Source organism: Trachinotus anak, unplaced genomic scaffold, assembly GCF_046630095.1.
Source record: "Trachinotus anak isolate AG129_WGS33_773 ecotype Australia unplaced genomic scaffold, CSIRO_AGI_Tana_v1 ptg000014l, whole genome shotgun sequence".
Classification (NCBI taxonomy): Eukaryota; Metazoa; Chordata; class Actinopteri; order Carangiformes; family Carangidae; genus Trachinotus; species Trachinotus anak.
Window position 1 is genome coordinate 12,940,952 of NW_027273865.1, and position 23,049 is coordinate 12,964,000.

Sequence of the window (23,049 nt, forward strand, 5' to 3'; positions counted from 1 at the left end):
TAATTAGCACTTCTATAATGATCTCTCTCTTTTTTTTCTCCTCCTCCTTTGCGCCACTCCATCGCTTTCTGTACTTCCCTCCCACTCGTGCTTTATTGCTCCCTTCCATTAAAACCCTGTCCTTCTTTGGCTTCATCACTTGTTCAATTCCTCCGTCTAAGTCTGTTGATTCTGTCCTCCCAAGCAATGTTCTCTCAGCAGAGAAAACAAAGCGAGAGGAGGTATCTGACTTCTTTTCATAAGTGTGATAAATATCCCACTCCTGTGTTTGTGGCTGATGGCTCTCAAGGATGAGATTTAATGAACCTCTCATCCAACTCTGATTATTTTCTAATTAAAGGAGTGAATGATGGGGGCAATGAGTAAATTCATGAATGCATGTTTATAACTGCAGGGGAAAAAAATAAAACAACAAACACGCTGATGACAGACGCAGAGACAGAAATCATACTCAGTCGAGCCTTGTTTACTGCACTCCCTCAGGAACGGAGGTTGTTTGGCAGAATGAAATGTTTGCAACACTTAAACAAATTGCAAATCTAAAATCAAAGTTGCTTATATGTGTATATGAATGTTAAATATGTATCATGTAGAACATGTATATCCAATTTTTTAATTGCATTACTTGCAGCTGGACTTGCCTGCTAACAGCTTATCTACAAGCATATTTTGTATTGTGCTTGGTAGAGCAGCAGTAGGTTTAAGTCAGAAATTCAACACAATTACTTTGTTTTTCTGTCATGCTGTCTTCTAGAAATTTGTTTCTGATAGCATTAATTTGTTTTTGGAAATTATTGCATTTTCAAAGGCAACGGATTGTTGTGTTTGGCAATGTATTTCTGGTGCAGATAGTGCATGTTACACGTAAAGCCAAGACAGATAATGCTAACATGCTGCTGTTTAGCAGGTATAATGTTTACTGCAAAGAACAAATGAGCTCAATGGGAATTTCATTTGATATGACAAAACTAGGTCCAATACAGATTCAAAAACCAAAGCATTTGACCAATTTAACTTTTGGCATGATGATAGATAAAAAGTTAAGCGAAACATATTAACAAATAATAAGAAACATATATTCACATATATAATTGAAAACCACAAATGTAAACTTAATGGTGGTGCTATATTAAAAATCAGCAGATCACCAATGTCAGTAGTATTCATCCTCTGGGGACAGTTAACCACTGCATTGTCATGCTAGCCCATACAGTATGTTTAATCCAAAATAATAGCAATCCAATTTTATAATCCAGACTCTCTCCTGTCCCATTTTAATTTCTCTCTTCCATTACATCATGGTCTGAGAGCTATCATGCAATGGCTTCCGTAACGACACACGAATACATAATCAATTCAAAATGTCCAATAACACAGTCGTGAGAGACTTGCCCAGCCTCTAACTTCCTGCCTGTTCCAGCCTGTAATACCATTAACTAGGCACCAAAGCAACTCTAATGTGATTATCTACCTGAGGTGAATGCTCATGATTTCAGAGGACTCTTTCTGCTTTACTGAGACCAGTGTGTGTGTCACTGTGCATGTGGGTGACTGCGGTAAAGAGTGAGCGTTTGTTCGCTGTTTGTGTTCAGGGTTGAAAGTGAAGGATTATGCTTCAGAAGTGCAACTGCATAGCAACCGAACTCCCGAGATCAGATGAAGAGCAGAGGGTCAGTGACAGACAGAGGGAAGGAGATGGAGGGAAAGGCAAGACATGGGTAGACAGACTTACGGCGCTGCCAAACGACAAAAGCAGGAGAACAAGTTGGCAGACGACTCGCTGTCCTGGACTGAATTAATGTTCTGTTACTCCCACTCTCTCTCCACCCCCATACACCTTACTTGTCCGCAGTCTAATTTAAATGTTTGTTTTACCGCATCACTCTTAAAGAATTACAAATGGTGTGCTTTAAAAGCAGTCGGAAGATGGTGAGGTAAAAGAAGTGGGGAGGAGGAAGAGGGGAAGGAGGAGTACTTGGTGTACTTGGAGAATGACAGCGAGATAGTTTAGCGAGGTGGGGAGGGGGACGAGACAGGCTAACAGGAATGGATCAGGCCATAACTGATTAGATATTCTGTTCACAACAGCAGGAGCAGCAGGAGCAGCAATAGCATTGGGACATCACGACTCAGCACGCAGAGATGCTGATTTTACCTTCAGACTGTCTAAACGTCCTGGGCCCTCCAGCCTCGTACAAAAACACGTGCAGAAGTACCCATACGCAATGCTGGAAAACTGTCTCAGTCATATGTGGAGAGAAATTTGCAGGAAGAACGTTGTAGTCAAAGGTGACATTAAGATTAAAAAGGAAAGAATGAAGGGTGCCAAAAGGTGAAAGAGAGACCATTGCATGTGGTGGGAGGCTATTCCTGAATGCCCTTGTATGTATTTTGGCTCTGATGTTGTTGTGTCATGTCTCCATGCTGATGCAGCATGTTTAAAGATGGATGTGTGTGTCTGTTTGTGTTTGTGTATGTGTGTGTGTGTGTGTGTGTCTATGCTGAGACAGCGTATCCACAGATGGATGAAGAAATGGTGGCCTCTCTGAGGACAGAGAGACATTTAGAGGAGACTTTCAGGAGGACTTGCACATAAAGAGCCAGACAAAGTTAATAGCTGCTGGCTGTGTGATCACAGCTCACTTCATGGCAGTGTGCTAATAAAATCTTCTTCACAATGTCCTGTGTAGACTGAGTTATATGAGAGATCAGATATGGTATACTGTGTCCTGTTTAGTTAGGCCCAAAAATACATTCTATAAATGGATCTGCAGAGCGCTAGATGATAACAGTTAGGAGCACACCCACATGGTAGCATTAATATTTTTGACTCTCTTACACCAGTAACACCACTTTACAAATACAGTACAGGTCCACACATATGCACTAATTTAAAGGCGGAATTGAAAATAGAAACAGAAGACAAAATAACCACAAGTATGGAAGCTGCTATCACTCACTAATTTATTGACAAGTCTAAATGAAATCAACATTAGTTTATGCTGGGAAATCAGTAAATATGTTTGTGGTGTTTCTTTTGACTTATTAACTTATTATAATTGATATTTATTGTTCATTGATTTACCTGTCGGGACACGTGTTCTCCAGGGAGTGTGAAGTCTAGTGGGCTAACTAGCGTCCACTTTCTGAGTGGAACAGAAAATAGCAGCACAGCGGGTGCTCCCAAATGTTGCATGTTGTAAGGGACACACAGATGATGGCCAACACCATGTGGCCTCGTGGAAAAAGTGGGGGCAGTGGGGTCTGGTATGAGCGTTCATGAGCTACACAGTATGACATGTTCCAGCTAGCAGCGCACTGTGAAGTTGATAGTGTGTCCACTAAGAGTGACAGAGACTAAATGTAGGCTCGGTACATGCCTGTTTAAGATCACATTCACAGTGGGCTGTTTTCATTTGGGAATGCTTTTCTCTCTCTGTGTCTTCTGTCAGCCCTGAACCAACGTTGTTCAAGTGAACGGTCAACAAAGCGGATAAATGCAGAAACACTGGTCTACCATTATTGTGTGCAAAGGGAAACTGAGGTTTTGGGGAACAATGAAGTTAAGACTGCTCAGACACAACAACTTAAACCCCTGGTGTGGATGCACATCTCTTTCATGTTTGAACAGCATTTTCAGATTAAGCAAAGTCTGATGACGCACAATGAAGACAAGTAAGCAGTGTCCACCATGGAAGTATGTTTCATCTCTTCATGATGGTTGGCCACAGTGAAACAAAAAAAAACACTGAGACAAACAAGTGTCTCCCCAAAATTTGATGAAACATGATAATGAAAGAATGATAAAAGTCACTTTGTCTGGGATGCCTGGGAGAGACAAAAAAAAGGGATGGAAGGGATGTAGGGTGGGTTGGGTAGAGACAGATTAACAGAGGTAATGAGAGGAGAGGATGAGAGCGGAGAGCATGACAGTAGAATACAGATACAGAGCAGATTAACACTGCTGGAGTGCGTTTCCCTTTCAAAGAGTTCTTATCCAATATACTGCATCCCTCTTTGCATTGCGTGCACACACACACACACACACACACACACACACACACACACACACACACACACACATACACACACATACAGAACTCAACCTCTGTTTTCTGCTGGGCTCTCATCTCAATACATTTTGCCTTATCTATTCTCCTGTTCTCTGTTCTCTTTGCTTTCCCCTCTCACACACACTCAGTCTCTTGCACTCGCATACACACATACATTTTCTGTGTCTTTCCAAGGACTCTGAAGTACATACATGTGGGTCATCACACGTTGCCAGTGTTGCTTAGTTCGTGTGTGAGTGGCTATGTCTGTGTCATGTGAAAATATACAGCATGTCTGGTGTATGTGTGTGAGCTGCACTCTCTTAAACACAGCCTATAATCGTTGATCACTCAGACAGAAAGAAAGAATGCCAGTCATAACTCACATGCAGTGACCAGTGGGACACATGAACATATATTGCAAACAGATTTCTGAGCATACCGCATTGATTCAACACATATGCTACATTAAAGTAAGTCAGTGATGTTGCTTCAGACGGTACAATACTGAATTTACAAAAGCTGTTGAGTTGTTTTTTTCTATTTTAATAGTTAGAATTTTTCATTAGGGCACTTTGGGGAATTTTGAACAAATATAAAAATATCTTATCTTTATTCTAATTACAATGTACCTCTATAATAATGTCCCAACAGGCAAGTGTGTCTTTTTTGTGTATAAATACCTTTTGTGCGTGAGATGAGTCATTAGAAAATAGGGACTTTGTAGAGAGCAGATCTTGGTATAGACCAAAGCCACTCTCCAGCCATACCTATAACAACCTTTTGAAAGATTTTAATTGTTTTTCTGTGCTTTTCTTGTGCTTCTTACATATTCAACTTTAAGAAGGATCTCAAAACCGCAACATGGCACCGGCTCCACTTTATAAAAGCCATTATGCACTTGAACAGGCTGGTTAAAGGGATTATGAGCGACCAATAACAAGCAGCATCACCACAATCAAAGTGAGGAATGCCCTGTCTTATGGCAATAGGTTCACTAATTCTCAAGGACATGAGCCATCATTACCACAATCATCACCTTTGGGATAATGTAATGCATAATGAAACACAAAATAGTGCAGTAACTTTGATATACATATATAGCAGCATGTTTTTATTAAGCTCAGGCAATAACAGCACCTTTATAGGCCAGCCGCTCAGTTAAGGTCATGGCTAATGGTGTCCAACAAACTGCAGCTGACCAGCATCTGTGACAACTATGAGACTAAGTGTTTTGCTAAATGGCCAAGAAGCCTGAAACGGCACCTGTCTGGTCAGCCGCACATTATCCAATTTGCTGATCCAGTCTTCATATGACACCGTTAAACCACTGCACGAGTGTGAAATTAAAACCCTGGAGGACCAAATGTAAGGTAAGTTTGGCTTCAGTAAATCACAGTCAGACGCCATGCTGGCCAGAAAACCCCTGAGACCAAAACGTTTCGGTATTTTTAAATTTCAAAGTTCATTGAACGTCTTGTTCTGACAGCCATACACGTTCTTTGACAGTGAGCTAATCAAATAATATCAAACCAACTCTTCGCTATCAAACACCTTACTTATTTGCTGCTTGTTTCACTGGCTCAATACAAAGAGTTAGACTCTAAACTTTCTCGTTACTCTGCTGTCTGACTGGGTAATTAGCATAAATTAACAGTTAACAATAGATGTGTAATTTTCATAAAAATAAAGCAACATTTAATTACTGACAGACTGAGACATACTGTATTTACTTTCACTGGCTGTCAAAGGCTCCCATTGTACAACAAAGAGAAAAAGAAAGGAATGAGAGGAGTGTGAGATCAAAGCAAAGAGGAGAAAATACTTTTAACAACTTTTCATATTGACCCCACAACCCTCGACCAAATCTTTGAGCCAACAACAATTAAATTAAATGCACAAAGCTTTTATATTCGCATGGTATGGAGAGGCTGCAGATTCAGGAAGGTATAGTTCAATGTCCTTGTAGTTTATTCAACATAAAGATAAGTGGAGCAATTGAATGTACTGTATATTTTCTGCTTTTTTATCCCCTTCTCATTTCTTTGAATTCAATAAGATACATGTGATAATATTTTCTGTGACTGTAAATTCCAACATAGAAGTATTTTGTATTCTCATCAGATGATCAGGTGGTGTCAAAAGTCAATTGTAGCTGCTTATGGCAATGTCTCTTCATGATAATTTTGTAGTGGGAACATTTTGCATCACTTTGTATTTGCATTTTAAATCATTGTGCTAACTGAATCAAATTCTTGCCAGCATGTGGTCTTGATTATGGGCTGGAGGACACAGAGTTTGAATACTGGTTAAATTAACAAACAGCCACTCAAATTATTTTATGTAAAAGATCCAAATAAATAGTCCATGCAATAGAAGATGCATCTTCAGTCTATAGCGCCTTTAATGTCAGCCTTGTCACAGAGCATTTCCCTTACAAAAATAAAGTATTCACTACTGATCTATATACTGCACCACTTTGAAGTTTTTCATGTAATGTTGTTTTCTTGGAAATGAGTAAATTAGTAAATCCTCAGTGGGCTTGTTACACCACATGTAAACACTGAGTAACAATCTTCATTCAGGGCTTAAATATAATCAGCACAAGAAGAAAAATGTTTGCAGATAGGAAAACTGAAATTGCAAACAACCACTCCTCCAAACCAGAATCAAATCTCCTTATATCTGTACCTGATATAAAATATTCCTTACAGTAAAAATAAATTAACAAATGTGTAAATCTGTAAACCTAACAGTGTGCAATTTTGGCAGGTTTTCACCCACCCAGTAGCCCACCCAAAACCTTTCAGTATTAAGTATTGTGGACTTGACATATGGCTGTTAAGAGGATGCCAGTTTTATTCGTTTCACAGAGAACAGTAGCTTTGGACAGTTATAATGGATTTCAATAATGACGAGATTTTACGGCAGAGAAAAAATATAAAAATGTCCTTAGAAAAGGATGAAAATCTTAATGAGATAGTCAGCCCACTGTCAGACACTTTCAGCATGGTCATCATTACCCAGTCCATCATGCTGTAGTGGAGGCCCTGTGGCTTTTTGGCTCATTCTCACCTGTTTCCCATCACAGACCAATGGTGAGTTTATTTTACTTTGTCAACCTAAATCCGCCCAGATTTTCTTTTTATTCACTTACAATGAAACCAGCTTTGTCTCCAGCTGCTAATAGCAACAACCTGCTGAATTCCTGTAAAAGGAGCCAAAAGAACAAGCAACTGTTGTTTGTCTGTGACTTCCATGTTCAATGGTCCAGCAGTACTCATATGAGTTTATGCACCCAATCTTCTGACCAAAAATTGTAGCACTGCGCTACTGAGAAATAACACGATATGAAACATTATTCTTAAGGTGAGATCAGACAAAGCGTGAAGAGAATTTTAGACATTGTGTGATTGCACTAACTGTGATGGTAAGGACTTAAGTGGGTGCTAAAGACAGCCAAGTCTGAACTGAGACAAAGGCATGTGCGGCTGAGTTGAAAATGTTTTTCTGAATCCACTTAATAAAAGCACAGATACTAGAAGAAAAAAGAGAGACTGTTGGAAAACAACCGGGAAAAAAAAGATGAATTCCTGTGAGTTCTGGCACAAGCTGACCTCACACACAGGCTTGGCGCAAACATAGCTAGCTTAGCAACAGTGAACGTTTGTAGGCATACAGCATTGGTTGTTTGGGGTGAATAACCACAAAGTTAGAGTTCAGCAGTCAAATTCACACAAATAACTTGAGGGAAAAAAATCTGCATTTTTGTCTACACACACCTTAGGCAGGTAAAAATCGCTTGGCAGGAAAACAAAAACTGGTGGCCAAGATTTAAGCATTTGAACAAACAACCAATGCAGAGGTTGAACTATCAGACCTGAACCAATTCAATTCCATCAACCAAAAAAAAAAAGCTTTAGCTGCACTCCTGAAAATAATAATAAACGAACAAATGAACTCTATGTCGTACAATTTCAAATTCGTGCTGTGTACCTTGACTGTGCCTTCACATCTGTGAAAGGTTGCTTTTCTTTGTTACCATGTGGTTCCATGCTAAGAGGGTCAGTTTCTCTGCAATATCAGCCAATCCTACAGAGTCTGCCTCTGACTCATTTCCTGGTTGCCTCTATCACTCCATCCTCTGTTACGCCACCCATCAAATGGAACTTTCCACTACATTCACCCCTGACTAACGCCTTTTTTGAGATAACACTGAATGACTGAATGAAATTCATGAGAGAAATGGAACAATAAAGACATCCACATATACAGACTAACTGGCGAGAATACTTAAGGCTTTAAGAATAAAACAGATAAGGAACAAAGTGCATTTATCAAATCTGAGAAAGACTATTTGGATACAAAGAGAAAGATGGAAAAACCCATATGCCTTTCTATTTCTCCTGCGACAGGCTCTCCCCTCCTTTGCCAGTCTGCACTCCAAAAGGAATGAAGGCCGGGTGGTATGACAAATTGTCCAGGAGTGCGAAGCCACGTGTACCACAATCCATCCCTTTACTCCCTTTTTTTTCCTCTCCACATCCTGCAGCCTGTCCTTCCCTATCCCCTTGCCCCTCTCTCCATGCCTGGCTATGTGTTATGAATTCATCTGCAGATAAAGCAGATCTATCATTCTGTCATGGAGGCAGGGAAGGGAGGTAGACTGTGGAATGCCCTGGCACTGAGAGCAGGGAAGGGCTCTAAGCATAGTGCTACGCTTCCTCGCACATTCCCTGCTGCACCCTCTCCAGCTCAGCCTGCTTGTCTGTTTTCATGATCCATGCAATGCCCCAGCAGCCCCCCTTATCCATTCCTGTCTTACCTGTACCAACCAAACCCACCCCAGCCGTCCAAACCAAGCAGCCCATAACTGTAATAACACAGTGCCTGGCTTAACGAGAAATCCCACCACCTCCCTTCCCCAGTTATAAACCTGGACTGGCTTGACTGACTTCCAGCTCTGGTCTCCAGTTACACTGGATAACACCCTGCTTGCCAATCAGATAGGAGACAAATTACAGGACATGCACAACATGGTAGACAGAAGAGTAGGATCCAGAATCATAGTGCCCACTTGTGCCAAAATACCCAGATTGACTTGACTGATATCGCTGTATCCAACACATTTACAGTGTCTGGAATAATGAGATAGCAGGCAGAAATACTGCAGTGTGACGTCCGTGCAACACGCATATATACCAGTCTCTCTCTGTTGTTGATAAATTAAAAGTGTGGTCTGATGTGTACTCAGTGTATGGGCATGCACATCTGTGAAGGGATAATGTGTTACTTATATCCCATTTCTTTTCTTTGTTGTCTCATTGTTCCTCTGCATTTTAGCTGAAGTAAGAAGACTCCTGACTTCGTCCCTTAGAAATTAGGTTTACATACTAACACATTTTGCGAGAAATTGATAGCAAAGATTGCAATTTTGAATTTCCCTAGGGATTAATAAAGTATTTTTTATGTTTTTATGCTTTATGTTTATCTTTATGTTTCATATATTTTTACATTTTTACCTACAATATCTACTCAACTCATCTTGGTTACAGTTTTTAAATAAAGTTAATTCTGACTTTGTCAAATACTTAATTTTAAGACAGAATACCTGCAAAACTATTGACATTTCCATCTGTCTAAGCTCTACTTTGTGTCTAGTTGCAAATGTTTGCATGCAAATGCACAAAACTAAGATATTGACAGTGGTAAGCATAATACCTGACATTAAGAACATTATCACAGAACTGTTATTTGTTGTCTCTTAGTCTAATCCAAATGTTTTTGTTGCCCAAACCTAAGAACACATGGGACTCAAGATGCAAACCCCAGTTTCAAACTCCAGTGCTCTGTGATCCACCACTACACTTCCCAATGACTTCTGTGTAGTACAAGAATGTTGCTCTTCCTGGACAGACAAAAACATACTCAGTGAATATAATCCAAGCAGCAATTATTTTGTTTAAAAAATGATTGCTGATACAAAATTCAAACTCAGTATGACTTATTATTGACTTTTTGACCCAAACTAAACTCTAACACCTTGGTTACAGTCTGTTGACACACTAGACCTTCGATTCAGCTGTGCTTTTAAGCATCAGGGGAACAGTTTATGCCACAATGAATATGTAGTGTTATGTAATGAATCCCTTAATACAATATTTGTATTTTCTGTCACAACTTCCAGGCCTGATCCACTCTATTTTCCTCCCTTTTTCCATCGTTTCTGCTGCTTGACCCCCCCCCAACACCACCGCCACCATCGCCACCACCCCACCACCCACCGAGAGAAAGAGAGGAGCTGCATAGTGGGAGTGTGTTGTCTCGGTGCCAGGGCAAAAATAGACAGTAAATTACAGAGCCTTCTGAGAACACCCCACTGTGCTGCATGACCTCAAAATAACACACACACAGACATACACTCGCAGACTCACATACAAACATGAAATACACTGTATGTTGTCCTACTTCTACATTTCCCACTCAGCCTGTTGATGTCACGATCACCCAGAAACTTTCGCAATGTGCCAACGGACACTCCTGCGCTAAAGGTTGTGTGCTTGTGAAGGAAACTCTGAGTCTGATTCACAGATGTTAATGTGATTACAGCCACGTCTCAGCTTACCAACACACACAAACACACACACACACACACACACACACACACACACACACACACACACACACACACACACACACTAAAAAGTATTATTACAGATACGTATTTATCCCCCTGCCATTGCTTCACTTCATGGTACTCTTAAGAAACTGTGTGTCACTCAGTAGTAAAATCACTGCTATTTGGTTGCAACTTAAGAGAGAGTGTTCTCTGAGGAGGATGATCGTCACAAGTGACACAGGTTTTCCTGATCTTTCCCGTGTCAGGACCTGAATCTGGTAAAAGCCCAAAGTAAAGCTTACAACATTGTGAGACAATGCTCGCCAACCCTGCAAGCTGGAAAAAAAAGAGAAGAAGATGAATGAATATCACAGGTGTTTGTCATACTCACCTTGAGTGAGTCAAAACAGGCAATGACTCTGCCATTTTCCACTTGACAGCTCTTGGCAGGGTGGGCGAACTTGCACTCGCTGTCCGGCCGTGAACACGTTCCTCTCTGGAATTCCCGACAAACCTCCAACGTCAGCCACTTTGTGTCCCGGATCGGTGTCACATTCACCGCCATTTTGAACCAGGCAGAAAAGGGCGATTAAGAGGAATAGGTATCCAACAAATGCAGTTATGTGCGCGTGTGTATGTTTCTAATGACACTGGGACAAATGAGAAGAATGAATAAGTAAATGACATGGGGAAAAAGCCAGTTTTAAGAGGATTTGTCCTGGGGCTCTGACTCTGAAGTGAAGCCTGCGAGGCCTGGGACTTGCCTACCACCTGCGGCCCATCCTAAGAGTCTGTAATGGGAATCCTTCAACGCCTGTCACCCAGGGCCTGGGCTGGTGACGGCCACAGAGGTTTGCTTTGCAATCTTTCGCTCTCTCTCTCAAACACACGCACACTCCAGGTCTCTCTATCGCCTCGCTCCACGGCTGAACTGTCAGATGAGATGAATGGCAAAACACATTATCGATTGAGCTGGCCCATGATGAAAAGATGCAGGGCTGGAGGAAAGGAGGAAGGAGGAGAAAGTGGAAGGATGAGGTGGAGTAGGCTGTGGTGGAGGGGGCAGCAAGGAGACAATCTCCTTCCGCTCACAGGAGCCGATAAAAGCTGTCTGTCTTCAGTATCAGACTCTGTGTGCAGAGGAGAGGGGAGTGGTTGACTTCCACAGTGGAGGGCTGAATGGCATGGATGTAGATAGGTCTGGCTGGCAGACGGAGCAGGAGATGGAGGGAAGGAGGGAGGTGTAAGTGGTGTGGAGACTGGCTCAGAGGATGGGGTTGGCAGTCCTGGCAGTCCTGGGGCTCCTAGTGTGGCTGGCAACTCCAGCAGACATGGACAGGCACGGAGGCAGAGGTGGCTTCAGTGGAGCCAAACAGCCACAGGGGTCAGCGAAAGAAGGCACTTCTCTCTGTGGAGAAGGAGGGAAGAGTGTCAGTGGCGGGGGTTAACGCAACACACATGCACACAAACACACACAACCCAGGTACACGCTTGGATTCATACACACAGCTTCATTCGGACATGCTTCCCATTCATTCCCTCGCTCATCCTCTCTCGGAGTGGCCCCTCACAGAGACTGCCAGGCTCTCAGCTGGAAAATCAAATCAAATACCATATCGCTAACAGTAAAGCTCACGCATTCAGGCGCAGACAATTTATTTCAAAGGAAGACAGTGAAGAAGTGGGAGAGATAGAGAGAGAGAGAGAAACAGGAAATAAAGACAGAAAATGGGAATAAGTGTGTGTGTGTGTGTGTGTGTGTGTGTGTGTGTGTGTGTGTGTGTGTGTGTGTGAGTGTGTGTGTGTATTTAGTGTGTGTGTATATTTAACAATATCAATTAGATATTAATTATACTTTAACACGACTGTAGTAATTAATTTAAAACTATATAATTTGCAATCAACCTTTAAAACTTTAATACAAAAAACATTTAAACAAAAAGAAGATAACAAATAACAAAGTGTTTGAAGCGTAACAAAATAAAACTGATTTTTACACAGTCATAGCGAATTCTTAATCTCTCTTATGTATAAAAAAGACATCATTTCACAAAACTGCTGCGATGAATCCTCTCCGTGTTAAGAAAAAACAAGAGAGTGTGTTGTGAAAGAGAGGATTGTATGAATAACAAATGAACAAATGTTTGAGTATCAGAGTATTGATCAGTGAGTTATCAATCTGTCCATCCCTGGTGAGATTGGAAATGGCCGATCTGCTGGCTAAATGGCTGCAGCATCACTGTTGGCAGGTTGCCAGGTAAGACAAGAGAGATAATGACTAGATGAGGTCACTATGAAAGTGAGAGAGAGGAAAAAAAGAAAGAATGTGACAAATCTTTCCTGTTTTTTATTCCTGCATGCTCCTTGAATCCTCTCATCCAAACATTCTCTGACCTCTTTGCTCACATCCGGATGTTGAAAGAACAGACTCCTACAGCTGTTATGCTTACAGTAAGTGCCCTCAAACCTACATCCCCCATGTGGTTACATCATTTCTAGGTCCCCCACACTCTAGCAGATGTAATGTTTTTAGTAAATATACTACCATGCAGCGCTCATATGATCTTTATATAAAGCAGGCATCCAGACAGAAGATTGTGGGCAACTTTAAAAGGACTTTATTTCGAGTAACCTCTTTATTATTCAGATGGCCCTGTTATTCACACAGTATACCTGTTGCTAAATATGCAGGCTTAGGAATATGTAACTCCTCTTTATTCCTGAGCTGACTACTGTGTTATAGTTTGGGTCAGATGTGTATTCAGAGCCCCACTAGGCTGTGGTTTGAGTCAAAAACAGAACTTCCTTCTGGGCTGACAGTGCCTGTTGTGCTTCTTCGTGTTTATGTGCAGCTGGTGGGAAACACCAACGTCTCAGCCTCCACAGTCAGCTGCCACAAGCCATTTGATTGGAAAATAAAGCCATGACAACAAACAGCAACAATGATGAATGATGTGAAAAACTGATGTGGTGGCATCTCGCATTAAATGGTGAGTATGTTAGAAGAGATTAATCAATTGGTCAAAAACATACAACAAACAACGATATGGGCCTTGTTTAGTGACAAATGTGCCTCTGGCCATGGATAGACCTCAAGTCCTGTACTTGACTGGAAAAATTCTCACTCTCAGCTGATGATTATTAGCCTTTCAGCTAAGTTTTACTACCTACATGTAGAGGATGCAACACATTTAGGCATTCCTCTCTGGATTGTCACAGCCCATTCTGGGAACTGAACGTAATCATAAACTGAAACAGAAGATTAGTCAGAGTTGAAGAGGGTAAGCTATTCTACAAGTGTTTCACAGCTATTTATCACTAAATGACCCTGAAACACACTGAACACCTCAGCATGATGATATTTACCAATGATAGAGCACCAAAGGCCTGATTTTGAAATTTCTAATACCAAAAGAAAGAAAACTGGTGGCTTGAAGAAAAGTGGGCTCAGAAAAGGAACGTGAGAGAGGAAGGAAGAATTAAAAATACTCCCTTGGTCAAACATTGATTGCTTATGTGTCATGCTCTGGTCTCCTATTTAGGCCAGTGGCTAGCCCAAACTACTTTTTCAGCCCAAAGCTGATATTTTGGTCTCTGTATATATATATGTGTGTGTGTGTGTGTGTGTGTGTGTGTGTGTGTGTGTGTGTGTGGAAAAGAGCAACAGGCCAGGGCTGCACACTGTATCTGGCAGGCAGACTGTGGTGAGGGAGAGAATACAGACAGGGTTACCATTACCAGGGCATTAAATATGGAGTGGTAGAATATGTCCTCTGTATCGCCTGTTCTTACTCACTTCCTGACCTCTCCTGTAACATTCTCTTTTTCTCACTATAGCGTCACTAAATCCCATACAGTCATTGTCATTTCCTGCATGCAGATAAAAGCAGGATTACCTACATATAAAAAACAAATTAATTTTAATTTTATTTACCCAAAGGAAAATTATGGAGTGTTTCAATATATTTTGTGGCCATTATGGTTGTGGGTTTAATGTACAGTATATGTCAGCCCTGTGATAGACTGGCATCCTGTCCAGGGTGTACCCTGCCCTCGCCCAGTGTCAGCTAGGAGACCCCCCCATGGCTGCATTCATTAACCCACAGCAGACTACCTGCATTACATTGCTGTGACACTTTTAAATATAAAGGAAATAAAGAGTTTATTATCAGCAGATATCCTGAGTGGATATACTGGATTGGTATTATGGATCAGAATATGGCTAATTTTAAACACAATGTAGCACACTCGTCAGAGGACTGAAGCTGGTGCTACTGCTCTGCTTACTTGCTGCTTTCACTACACAGCCTAAGGTGTAATTTTCACTACAGTGTGACTTTGCTCTCACCACCTCCTTTTGTAGACAACAGGAAACACTCTGGTAAGCGAGCCTCCTAAAGCCTTCCAAATAAAACCGATTTTCATGAACGCTTCTCTCTGAGCCCGTGAAAAGTAAAACCAAACATTAGATTTTGTAGCTAACTGCATAAGAATCGACTTTTGGTGAAACTTGCCATATAAACAAACTGTATTTTTGTACTGTATCTATGTCTGTATTTCTACAGATGACAGATGATGAATGAGTTTCAGGCATGGGACAACATTACAGGTACAAATTTAACTCCACACAAAACCCAGTATCAAAGGGCATGAGAAGCCCTGCATTTTGAATGTGCATGTGCATTTGAGGCAGATAAGGTGGAAAACGAACAGAAGCAAAAATAAATAAATTACCTCTGTCATAAAAATGGTTTAAATGTCAAAGTGGTTCCAAATAAGAAGACAAACTACAATGCACACACTTGCACACCTGAAGTTCCAGTTTTTGGCCAGAAATATGCCTCACTACAGTTGTGCAACTGCTGTGTCAGAGGCTATGGGTCTAAGCAAAGAGGAAATGTGAGTCCAGAGAGAAAACCCACTAAATACCCAGTAGCACTGCACTTTGGCATGCATCAACATAAAAGAGAATATGCTCCATTTAAAATGACTGCATGAATGAAAAGGAAGCAAATAGCTGGAGAATATACACAAATTAGATTTGACAAATTTGCCCTAGAGTCCTAAGGCAAAGTCATGGTAGTTTTCTCAAAGCAGTTATGTTTTCTGTGGATTTTCATACAGCACTTGTGTAATACCCCGGTGGAAACAGCTATGACAAAATGAGCAGCCATGATCTTTAATATCAAATAAGGTAGTTTTAATAAATGGGGCTCCACCTAAATGTATTATTAGCCCCCGGTACACATCGATGTATCTCATGACTAAATCTTGAACTAAATGAATATTAAAAGAACTAGAACAGATTTGATGGACAAGTGTGAACAAGGCTCATGCCAAAACAGAGGATTAAAACTAAGGCGTAGAAAATGTGAGAAATGACTCTGGCGTTGAGGAAATATATAAATAAAAGAGTCATCAATAAGTATCTTAGCATGTGTGAATAATGTATGTGGCCATTTCCCGTAGCCAGAGGCAGGAGATATTATTACACCATCAGATCAAGGTAATAAGTTGGAGAGGAGAGGGGGGGGGTTCGAGAAGGCTGGGGATATTACACGCCCCCAGTTGCCTAACACCCCAACTCCATCAACACACAAATACAGCAGACACACACACAGACACACATAGACTTAAATCAATGCATAGAGAATAAAATCTTGGCCAAACATTTCAACTCACTCCTGACCAACTCCAGCTGTTGACATGTGGTTGGCACAAAGCAGAGCGTAATGCCGAGTGTCACCAGGGTTCATGTATCTCCTTGTTTAAAGAAAGCCACCTGATCCAGTGCTAATCCGTCTGCTAAAGCAGTGCCACTCGTTTGGTCAAACTCTGGATTATTTCATGCCTATGACAACTCTCCAGGAAAAACACACTGATTGAGCCTCCAGTGACATCACTGCTGCTGAATCACTGTTAAGACCCAATTACACACACACACACACACACAGTAGTTTTATAATTTTCACACAGACCACATCAATCTGGTTTAGGCTTGTTTGGGTATTCACAGCAAAAACTGGATTCTGTTCATCATCGATAGTCAACGAATAGGATTAAAAGTTTGAGCTATGCTAGCAGCTTCGATGCACTGTACTTAGGCACAGTGGTGCTTTGAGCTAAATGCTAACATCAACATGTTAACATGCTGATATGCGGATGTTAAGCCGGTGCATCTTAGGTGAGCATATTAGCATGATAACAGTTGCTGAAATACAAAGTACAGTTGAGACTGCTGAGAAAGTCATGAGTTTTGCAGATATTTGGACTTAAGCCAAATAATCAGGCAAACTGAAATTCTCCTCGAGAGGGACATGAATGTCTGTACCAGTTTTCATGGCAATCCATCTAATAATTGTTGTGACATTTTACTTAAAATGACAAATGTTGTTGGTGCTACAAGAAAAGTTAGGGGACCACCAAAGTCAGTGGGCTTCATGCTGTGTTGTACCATTAATGTCTATGAAAAATGTCAAGCGAATCTATTACATAATTGTTTAGATAGATAGTCTAGATCAAAGTGGAGGCCGACTGAAAGACCAATAATGGCATCTCTAGCATGGCTATAAATAATGATTATACACGAGTTTGTTTACATTGCCAAGCCAGCAGATTTTTTTTTTTTTTTGCTTTATGCAGCTGTGCATCATGACAAATTAATGTGGTGTGTTTAGTGCAAGCCACGTGGATTTGCACTGTTAATACAAGCCACATTGAGCCGTGCATCTGAGAGCAATACACAGGGAGAAAGAGAAAGAATGAGAAAAAATTGAATGAACAGGCGCCAGAGATAGGAGCCATTTATTCACCTTGAATGACTTCCAGAGAAGAAAAAAATGAGGAAAGGTGAAGGGAAGAAAGAAAGAAAGCAGGCTCCTGCATGTTTGATTTCCTATGGCTGACCTTTGAAACATAATAGACTGAGAAACAGGAAAAGCAATGGTAGCAACTTAGTGGACAGCAAGAGGAAACAATTTGCTTCAAAACAAAATTTTCCAAGAGGGTCATAGTGTAAACTCTGATCCGGTAAAGTGCCTTTGGAGCAGCTGTCTAGCAATCAAAAGGTCTTGTTTGTTTAGGCGGCAAGTTGACGCTTCAGACATTCCTTGAGTGTTACAAATTCAGTAAAGGGCTCAGAATCAGATTTTATGCTCTCCCCCTTAGGATGTTGGGAAATATAGTTGATTTGGAACAGCAGCAGCAAGTTTATACAACCAGTCAGAAGTCAGTAGTGTAAGTCGTGCACCTTCCAAAAAGCAAAAAGAGAAAAAGAGAAGGAAGGGAGGGGAAATTCAGTAATGCGAGAGGTTAAAGGGCGCTGACTGCAGCAGCAAAAAGCAGATGCTGGGCGCTTCATATTACACCGCATCACCGGCTGACCAGGATATCATCTATATACGACCTGAGCTGCCCTTTATACTGATAGGAGCATCAGGCAGAAGGGAGGGGGGAGGGCTGTGAGAGACAAATTGAGTAAAGGAGACCAGAGGTGGCGACAGGGGAAGGATAGAGGCTAGAGGAAGAGTGATGGGAGGCAAACAGGAGTAATTAGTACAAGTTGGTAAGACACAGAGGTTGGTGTCTGGTCATGATATAAAAGAGGCAGGTATAAAAGAGGGAGAATCAGTGGGAAAAGCAGGGAGGGAAAAAGGAGGTTTTTGTTCCATTTCAAAGCACTGCTGGCACTCTACTGTGATACCATCTTGACATTACTCATCTCTCTTCATTTATCGTTCTCTGATCCCCACCTGCTCTCCTTTTCTATTCCTCTTCACACACGTGCTTCAGTGTTTTCTGCTTTTTCTCTCCCCAAATCTTTCTTCTTCTTAGAAATCTGCTCGCCTTCTGCTAAGTTGCACTCCGAGTATCATGTGACATAAACAACTTTGTGAACGTGGCTCGTCTTTTAATAGTAGCTGTCCTCATTTTATTCGCCCACTGTCTCAGTCCCCTCTATCTCTCCTTCTCGCTGTCTCCCCTCTCGTTCCTTGCTCACACAACACCTTATGCTGCAGTACCACGGTAATGTGCTGCAAGGTCATCATCGCCACGGCAACTGGAAAAACCATGTTTAAAGAGAGGATAAAGTGGATGATGGTGTCAGGTCCCACCTGATATAATAACAGTGTGGTTGAAATCATATGAAAGGTTTCAAGTGCCCAATATAAAATCTGAACAGACTAGACTCTGAGACTGTCCACTAATGAGGCCAAAGTGAGGAGCTAAGGTGGTGCAATAGCAGGAGACAATGTTAGCGTCACCAAATGATTTCATAATTATCGAGACCCATTTCGCAAAGTTACTTTCTACTGCATTAACCAAATGCTCAACAAAAAGCCTTTTACTGGGTCTTACCACTAACTCCAAAATAGGTGATAAATGATTTCTTTATCAACCAAAAATAACAAATCCCTCACCACAATATCCAAAATTACTTTGTGATGTCACAAAATGTGAGGAGTTCTATTAGAAAGGAACAGATGAAATGTAAATTTATGTGCAAAAAAAAAAAAAAAGCCATGAGCATGTGTCTGGTTCAAGAGCAATGTAGGATCAACAACCTTCTTGACCACAATTCAACCTGTGTCCAACTGCACTTGTGAGGAGGAGAGAATCTGACATGAAAATTTCTCACAGTGCTCTGTCAACAGAGCTTGACCCTGTCATTTTGATGGCTACTCAATATTATCCCTGACCCACATTTTCCAACTTCACACTTGAGCCATATTTTCACAAATCAGTACAAGTTGTGTCACAGCCTTGTATCAGCCCAGAGCTGTGTGAAACTTGTCAACAAAACTATGACAACAAATATAAATTTGCCCTTTTCCATGACAGTAAAAAAGATGAATACTAAATAACAAGATGCCTTGTAAACAAAATAATTATGGCAAAATGATTTTGTTTTTGTTGACGAACCATGAAAGACAGAATGATGGGCGAATGCACAAGTGACTTACTGTTTAAATACTGTCTTATTCTGAAATCTGTAGCATCAGACACTGAATGCTCCTGATTGGTAAAACATGTCCTCCACTGCCCTGACCTGTCTTAGAAGTTGTTTTAGGTGCTTGGCCTTTTGCAAAAATAAGCAGCTTCTTTCATTTCAGTAATGTTATGTTTCTGCCAATAATTTTAGCTGAAGTCAATGTTTCTTAGAAAGAAAAAGCAACAGATTTATGGACTAAATTCTTCTACAATCCCAGTGAAATGTAGACAAGAAGACAAAACAGCGAAGCAGAAACAGGCAGACCAGCACACTGACATTTATAAAAAGGTACAATAGTATATACCCTTTTGCTATAGATTACAACGCGGACAGACAATGAGATACAAATACCAGGGGAACAACAGCTAGCCAGCAGAGGGGGTAAGACTTTCATTTTCTTAAAATGCAGCAAATTGCTGCTTATATGGAAACACAGTGTTAGCTTACTGCATTGAGAGTATGTGGCTTTCTTCTGTGTTTTGCCAACAGGAATAGAAAACAGCTGCCTATACATACACATAACATGTGTTTTATTTGTAGCACTGAGTTTGTGTACCATCTAGAAAGGTAGCACTATGTTACTGTGGTATAATTGTGTATTAGGTTAGTGTAACATATGCTAACAGCAGCTGTTTAGCTCAGCTAATATGGGGATGTTCATTGATGGATCAGTTCAAGTGGTCTCAAAAGTAGGTTATGTATCTTAGCAGCATATGCAATATCACCTTTAGGCAGAAATACTTGCTGAAGTTAACATTTGCTGCATACTTCCTACTTTCAGCTATATGGCTAGCTAGCATCCTTAAATACTATCATAACTAAGGAATTTTTAAGATTTACAAGATTTACATAATATCCTCATTAATGATGGAAACATCATTCATAGATAAACACTAAGTCACATGAAAGTGAATAATGGATGGTGGATAATATGTTTCCCCTTTAACTTTAGACAAAGATATAGCATTTGGTCAATATATCTATCTATGTATATCTGTATCACAATAAAAACTTTGCTGGAATTGCTTGAGGAACACTGAGTGACGGACATCTCTGCGACATTAATGAGCTCAAAAACCTTGCCGGGGGGATAACAGAATTAATAAGGTTCGCACGAGAACCCCGTCAAAGAAATGCTCGGTCCCTACCCAAGCTCGAGATTTGATCCGACAGCCTTCAGCTGAATGCTGGTCATTCTGAAATGATACACCATTACCATGATATTTCCACAGATTGTACCATCAGGGTAATCTTAGACTTTAGTCCATTCCCTAGCTTGTGAAACACACACACATCAGTATTGACCACAAACCATGAGACAGCAGATCTGCATCACCTACAGAGGATACACAACTACGGAGATGAGTGGAAGGTCAGTCAGTGCATTGATATTCAGGACACAATCGTTTGAGTAATATGTACGCATATGCACACCATCAACTATCTCTCTCGTGCGCTCGCTCTATCTCACACACACACATAAACACACACAATCTATGGCTCCCTCCCTCAGCTGTAAGACAAACAGAGGGGAGGGGAGACGACGAGGGCAGTCAAGTGGCACGTGTGCAAGCTGTCGTCTGCACTGTGATATCAGCACAAGTGTTTAAACAGGCTGACATGCACAGAGACAGGGCGTGAGGCGGTTCGAGTAGACACCCACATGAATAGAGATGTGAGATAATATGTGTTTAAATACATGGTTACATTATTTGCTGTGTGTTAGGGGAGGGGGGCAATTAAATGTATTCGACGTGTGTATGTATATATGTATGTATGTATATATTTTGTTCATCTGTAAAAGTTGTTTTTGCTCCTGTCTTCACTACAGTGTGGCTACCTGGTTGTGCCAGTGTGGTGTAATGCAGTGGCAGAGATGGTGTCATAGAGTTCATGGACATAACCCACTGCCAGACCAGTCTGCTCCTCTCAGGAATAGCAATGGAGGTGGTGTGTGTATATGAGAATATATATGTGTGTGTGTGTGTGTGTGTGTGTGAGACAGAGAGTGTGGGTGGGTGGGTAGATCGAAGGAGATTGGAAGACAGGACGAATGAGAGGAAGAGTCACACAGACAGACAGACAGAGACAGACAGGGTCCTACACAGACAGTGAGTGATAGAAACGAGCGACGTCCAAGGGATATAGATGTAATATGCGAAAGGGAGGCAGACAGATGCCAGTGAAAAAGTGGTCTGCCCACTTTGAAAAAAAGCTCCCTTGTGCAAATTTACCACCTCCGCATGTGGCATTTCAAGCACAGGAGCCTTTATCAGACAAGGCCAAAAAAGGCACGCGCACACACACACACACACACACACACACACACATATGCACAATTATTCATTTTTACTTTTACTGTGTCTCCCTTGCTCTCACACGCAGACACATGCCACGCTGCACAGACAGTGCATGCAGAGAGGTGAATCAGGGAATGATAAACACAAAAAAGGAGAAAGACAGACTGACGGACGACAGAGGAGAGGTACAGGTGGTTTGGCCTCAGATAGACAGAGTGCAGATATTCAGCATATAATGAGATGGGAGCAGAGTGAGAGAGGGGTTTCAGACAGGAAGATACAATAAGACCAGCATGATAAGAATAACTTATGACAAACTTGGGCAGTGGAAAATCCTTGACAGGAGACAGTTCTGTAACACCACAATGATCACTGATTAGAAGCTGAATGGCTGAAAAGCTTGACAGCAAAATTGTTGTAAAGACTATGAAGCGCACTACATGAAGATGATTAAGGCTAATGATTTGGCCCTATGTGAATTTTTCACATTCCTCAGTCTGGTATTTTTGCTGGAATCAGGAAATACCAAAAGAATGGATGCTCCCCAAAAGAAAATATCAGTTTTCCAAATCACAGCCACACACACATACTGAAGTACAGAATCCCTGACTTGTCATCAGTGCAGCATTTGGCCAAACAGGGGATAATCTGTACTCTTCAGCTGTCTATGACCACTGATTCAGTTTGACACCTTAATCTGCGGAAATCACAGAGGGCTTCTCCATGGAGCCAACTGTATTTACTATAGATTACATCTTCCACTAGTGTGCATTAGCCCAGTGACAGCTTTGCAGACTGCAGGGAAAACAACAATCATACAGCATTGACTGACTCACTGTGATTTTGCCACTCGCCAAATGGCCTCATAGGAGTCCCCCAACCATTTGTCTGAGTGACTGACCATCTATCTGCCAGTTATATGTCCTGTGTTGAAGTTCTGAGGCTTGTTACTCAAAGTCATTTCTACTCACATTCTCCTGCTTTCACCTTGATCAGAGCATTCGCCCTATTTTTTAAAAAAATCTTGATAATTGAATCATGTAAATCAGGGTGAGGGCGTGCTCATGTCATTATGCACATACACAC

The 23,049-nt window shown here is 41.2% G+C and overlaps 1 protein-coding gene across 8 annotated transcripts in view; it reads right to left on the reverse strand.

Annotated features, from left to right (window-relative positions):
• Positions 1-23,049, reverse strand: part of LOC139631664 (muscleblind-like protein 1) — a 64,759-nt gene that overhangs the window by 34,303 nt on the left and 7,407 nt on the right. For all 8 annotated transcript variants that reach the window (XM_071496041.1, XM_071496047.1, XM_071496045.1 and 5 more), the window contains exon 2: positions 11,063-12,079. In XM_071496041.1, the coding sequence (XP_071352142.1) occupies positions 11,063-11,236 (174 nt within the window). In that variant the 5' untranslated portion in view covers positions 11,237-12,079. The remainder of the gene's footprint in view (positions 1-11,062; positions 12,080-23,049) is intronic.